General features: G+C 40.4%; 1 protein-coding gene across 2 annotated transcripts in view; it reads left to right on the top strand.

Annotated features, from left to right (window-relative positions):
* Window positions 1–6,000, top strand: part of efr3a (EFR3 homolog A (S. cerevisiae)) — a 592,036-nt gene that overhangs the window by 572,361 nt on the left and 13,675 nt on the right. For both annotated transcript variants that reach the window (XM_050074483.1, XM_050074482.1), the window contains exon 20: window positions 5,869–5,954. In XM_050074483.1, the coding sequence (XP_049930440.1) occupies window positions 5,869–5,954 (86 nt within the window). The remainder of the gene's footprint in view (window positions 1–5,868; window positions 5,955–6,000) is intronic.

The following is a 6,000-nucleotide window of genomic DNA, read 5'->3' as shown; positions in this document are numbered from 1 at the left end:
AAAAAATGCACTTTTAGTGGACGTATTTTGACGTTGTTTGACGCGGTCTGAGTGCCCTATTATTTAATATAGCACGCGCTCACGGGCTGCAGGCAGGTCAGCCCTAGCTTCCTACTGGAGAAATGTCAAATATTGAACATCCTATCACTCATTTAGACAAAAGTAGATCGGAAAATAGGGCCCAGGTTGAAAAAAACATTAGTTCCCCTTTAAGCTCAATGTTGGAAGTAATGGTGTTGAACACTCTTGACGAAGGTCCAGGAGGACTGGAACGTCAGTGTTCCTAATAAATTGTGAGCAAGAGCAGTGTGTCGGATTTTATATTCAAGGACTCAAGTGATGTTTTCCAACGCACCCGCATCTGAGACAGTTGGATGTGCGATTCCCTTTTTTCAAACTCGTTTAACCTCTTAAAATCACTCTGACTCATTTTCAAAAGCTTCTGCGTATTGTTCAAATACTAGTGCAGATGTAAAGTCTCCAAAGATCTCCAAGATAAACACAAAACATACATGATACTATAGAGGGCACTAAAGATAAAATCGAGAGCCTAAGAGGTTATTTTAACGTCAGATCAGTTTGTGTTCTGTTGGTACATTGTGTTACATTTTTATTTCATCTTATTTTAAACTCACCGTGCCCCTCAGAACTGTTGGCACTCTTGGTGAAGATTTATCCGAAAGAGCTTTGAAGGATTAACAGCTTAAGGAGTTGTTCAGTGAACAGAAAATAAACTTTAAAAAAACCCATTGTGTGATGAGCTTTATTACACAAAAGGTCTCTGTTGTCCTCCCTGACGATCTGAAGGGATATTTCACACCAGGACGACATGAACCAGCAAGAAAAATAATTTATTATTTAGGAATTTTCAAGATTCATTTTCTTATCTCTTCGTTTATTTCATAAACCGAGCTTTGGAAGTAAACTTTAAACCTGAGGCAAGGAAGATATTATTACGTTCTTATCAAGGATCTCAGTCACACTGTTTTTTTAAAGGCTTAGATTCACATCAAATCCAACAGGTAACAGGTTGAGAGATGTGTCTGGCTCGTCCTTCTCCTAACAAAGAGTGTGCTTCTGTTTTCTTCCCTCTGCCATGCTGTCATCTAACAACAGTGCTTTACACAGTAGGAAAAATCCTCCACAGGTGCAAGCAGACGTCCAGAGGTAACCAGCTAGAGTAGAGCTGTAGACGAGTCTGTGTGTAGACACAGTTACCTGCTGTCGCTGATCTGCCTTTATTACTGGGTTTAGTTTAGATGGACAGACCTATTTAACAAAGCATTAATAAAAGTATCTTTGTGTTTGAATTACTGCTTTGATAGTTCTGATTGTGGTTCATGCACCTTTGAGGAGCTCTGTTTCTGAACCACTGGGGAAAGCAACCATGAAAGAGGCAGTTTGAATGACATTAAATAGCACTGGCTGTCTTTTATGCACTGAGAGATATTAGATGACAAAAATACAAACTGTCATAGAGGACTGCAGCGCCCTGCTAGATCAGATACTACCTGTCCCACTCCCTCAGCTGACTGACCAACTTTAGATGAATCCTGTCTTGTTGTTTCCAGTGATAGCTGTTGTGCGTAGCTGCAGCATTACACTGTGCACAGAAACGGAATGGTTTGGTAATTTTTACAACTATCTTGCTTGCATTGCATCTGGAAATGTTATGGTGAGTACATTTACTTCATGTTAGATGTATCCATGTAGAGTATGACTATTGGAGTTGTTTGTGTTTGTCATCGTGCTTAGTGTTGTTGGTGTAGAAAGTCTTGTTTAAATTGTGTTGAGCGTCAGTTTTTATTATTAATTCAAACAGAACAAATGATGGCTGCTGTTTGGTTCGGGGCAGGAAGTACTTACTCTGTCTGTCTGAGCTTGTTTTGTAGAAATGGCCGGGGGAGGGATGAGAGCCTGAAGGAGTCAAACATACAGGGTTCATCTCAAAACCTAATCTCGCATCCACGTTTCTCTCAGTTGTGTCTCTTCCTCATGTCTTAGCTCCGCCCTCAGACACAAGTAGAGATGCAAGGATGCGATGCGACGACAGAAGGAACAAGGAAATATGCCTTTAGTGAATTGAGTCGTCTTTTCCTGTAAAGCATCACGAGTCAGCTTTATTTTTGTATTTTTCATGAGTTAGAGTTCGTTATTTAATAACCCAGAATATGATTGCGGTGGTTTTTGAACACTGGAAATGATTTATTAGGCCAAATGTTTCAGGGAAACTCATCAACCCGACGCTCAGGAATGATCAGCCTCAGGTGTGACTGAGTGGAAATGATGCTCAGCGATGTAAAAAGTGTTTCTTGCTGACAGACAGACTCTCTGACTTTGATTGTATTCTTAATAAAAGTTGATGAGGGAAATAACAGAAAAATCTCTCTAACAAATAAAGAAAGTTGTTTGTTTCCTTTTCTTGTTCAGATTTTTAACTCAGTGTTGAATCAGAAAACAAATAAAATATAAAACTTGGGAGTGATACACTTGAGTTTAATCTCTTATCTGTCTTCACTCTGATGTGAAACTCCAGTGATGTTGTGATCTATCAGATCAGTCCAATCAGCTCTCCAATCAATAACAGATATCCAATCAGGGGGATGTGTCAGTCGGTATAAGACTTCCGCGAAGTCTGCACTCGTGTACCCTCGCTTCCCTCTCTTCTGAAAGCCTCCTCTCTCCTCGACTCCTCAACTCCTCTGAGCCAATTTTACAAAATGAGACTTCAAGATGACGAGTCCTTATCAATTTCCAGGTCAAGTGATCAAGGATAGAGGAGTCAAGGAGGGATATTGAGATGAACCCACAGTCTTAGCAGCCAGAGAACAGCAGTGAGTTTAAAGACGCTAACAGCCGCATAGAGCTGCAGAGTCAGTGTTGATTCTCAGTGGGTTCGGCACTACAGTCAACACCTTTTAAGTCAGGATCCTGTCATAGCAGCATTTATAACCTTTGGACCATTTTGAGTGCACCAGTAGTACACTGCATTTTCCCATACTATGCAGTGTGAACGCACTTAGTGCACTCAAATTATTGATTGGTTAGTACAGAAGTTTGCGATTTGAGACACACTGAAGGTACAAAACCTGATCAAATGTGGTTGAAACTGTTTTGTATGCTTAACATTTGTAGTTTCATAAGGCGAACAAATTTGGCCAAATTTAGCAATAATAACAAGCTGAAACGCTCAGTGGAAGTGGAGGACATCGGGACTTTATATTATTGCAGCACTTCCACCAGGCCAATCAGGTGAGACAGAGCAAGGTAAAATCATACAGAGTTACTAAAATTAACAAATCACGAGGCTTTTAGATATGTTGTAGGCCTATTATTTTCAATTTTGTTTTTGCACAGCCATATTCAGGCATCAAAATAAACAATTTTGTACAGTTTTAGCTTTAAACAGTGACCCCTAACCCACTGAGTTACAAAACATTGAACAAAGTTTGCATCCTTGTAATTTTGTTTTTGCACAATGTTCAGGCATCAAAAGAAAGTTTTATACGTTATTTCAAACCCATTGATTTTCAAAAACAAAGACAATGCTTAGTTTTTCAAACTTATCAGGTCCTTCTTTTCCAAAATAGCTCTGAGAAATTAAGAGTCCATACCAAGCAGAAGCTCCGGTGTCAGGAGGATCTATGATCTGTCAAAAACCTGCACAGTTTTTCTCCCTTTCCTGAGTTTTCACTCCGTTCCTCTCTGCTGGATTCTCATTATGTCAGTGATCTTAGAATTACAGATAATCCTGGTTTAGTTCTGTATGATAGATGAGAGCGTGAGCCAAAAGCTAAAACCATAATATAATTGCAAGCACGCAGCTCGCTGTCTCTATCACCTCTTTTCTGTTTAGATCAGTTTTATCGTGAGCAGCTTCAGGCCAACTGCTGAGTCATACCTGCTCAAAGTGCACAACAAAGGTCACTGTGACTCATGCAAGCAACAATTATAGAGTGCTTCTGTTGTCTCCTTTCTGTGTGTGTTTTCACACCTCATCTGATCCGTTACTCCTCGAACCGTCGTCAGACAACCTTGACGTCATGCTGTTCCTCAACTTGAGAAAGTAGCTGTACTTGTGTGGGTTCTACTTTCACCAGCGCTGTGTGGATGAATACAGAATGTATTAAAACAGGCCCTCCTGGGGGGCGAGGTACCTGAGGAGAAGGTTATCGCTCTGCAGGATCAGACAGATTTGTTCCTCGTTGTATTAAACTACAACATCAAGATAGAATCTGAGTCTGGCTGTGTGGAAAATGCAGTTTGGTGTCAGGGAGTGGAGAAGTCAGTGCCGTTATCGAGTGGCCCTGAAGAACATAACATCAAGCTCTCATATCTAAATAATAAAATCGATGATGTGTCAGTCAAAGATAGCCAAGTTCAAGCAACTTAAACTTCTTGGTGCAGGTTAAAGAAAGATTGTCTTCTTGGTTTCAAGAAGCCAGTTGTGGTGGAGGGTGTTGATGGGATGTGAACAGCGGTGTCTGGTGTCAAACACACTTTACAGCCGTGTACTTTGATGTTCACCTAAGTGGTCTTCCTCCTTTGCCTCTGAAGGCCCAGACACACGAAACCGACTTCAGAGAAGTAGCGGCGATGAAATAATGCTACTTTCATTAACAAAATCCAATGTTGAAAGATGAGAGGATATTTACCCTGCACCAGCAAACCATAACACAAAGCATCATGAAACGTTTCTGCTAAAGAGCTCAATGGCTAAAGAAAAATAATCTGACTTTATGAAACAAGTTTGTTTTGGGCTCACTCCCTCTTGACTTTAGCTCTTTGTTTACCTTCCTCACCTCCGTTTCTCTTCTCTTGCGCTGAGCTGAACTGCGGATCAGAGTGATTTCATTCACTGACGGGCTCCACTGTTGCCGATGCTGATTTCACATGTTGAATCGGCAGGAAAGAGAGAGAGGACTGTCAGTATCCCCACAACTATATGAGGTCACTTATCGGGGAAAACACTGTTGATTTTAAGCGACAAACGTCCAATGCTGTTGTTTTTCTGGTGATGTGAAATGCAATAAAAACTTAACCTAACTCCAGTACCGTTTAGCCAATCATCACAAAATTGCAGAAATTGTCTACACACACATACTAGCGACATGTCCTGAAAGTGTCATAAAAATCGACCACTAGGGGCACCACAGATTCAATGTTGAATTCTGTTGTTGAACATGTGTAAAATTATTTTTATATCAGTCAATAGGGGGCGCCACCAGTTCCAAACAAGTGCAGTGGCCTTTTGCATAATTTGACCATAAATCAATGACAGTTTGTTCAAACATCACCAAATTCTGTGGATTTTTTAAACTAAGCCCTTGAAGCATCGCCACAAAATGTTTCTGCGGTCGACCAACAGTGTTTCCAAAAAGATCGTGGCCCGGTACAGTTTTGTACGTTAATAAATGACCAAACTGTCAAAGGTCTTGATCCTACCCAGCTTTCAAGTTTTAAAGGTCCATGCTGGCTTGAACCCTGGAATTGCTGCTTGTGGCTGTGTTTAAGTCATGAGCACACTGCTGCTTCGATACTTGAAACAAAATGGATGCTTAGTGACAAGAAAAGTGGACAAAATAATAACCTTAAATGGCCTTTGACATGTTATGAAATATCACTGCACATCACAACTTGTGACCAGTGTTTTGTGACATAGAAAACACTTAAAAACACCATGAAATTGAAAGATTGCACCTAAAACCCTTTTTAAAAATACTTTAAAAAATTATACATTTTACTACGTAGAAATGTGCTCCGTAAGTTGCCTGTTGTGCTGTTGTGTGCGTTGTTTGTTTACCCAGTATACATATTAGGATTTAAAGGTGATAATAATCCCTGGTTGACTTGTCTCTCGTCCTGCAGATGAAGATCGTCTGACTAGGAGGAAAAGTTTCGTGGACACAATTTCCCTTCAGGTGGACATCATGTCCAACAGCCTTCCAGACAAGGTCAGTCGAATTTTCTTTCAAGAAACACAGAAAACACACTGAGATG

Source organism: Epinephelus moara, chromosome 21, assembly GCF_006386435.1.
Source record: "Epinephelus moara isolate mb chromosome 21, YSFRI_EMoa_1.0, whole genome shotgun sequence".
Taxonomy (NCBI): domain Eukaryota; kingdom Metazoa; phylum Chordata; class Actinopteri; order Perciformes; family Serranidae; genus Epinephelus; species Epinephelus moara.
The sequence above is the reverse complement of the archived record's forward strand: the minus strand, read 5'-3'. Positions and strand labels throughout refer to the sequence as shown.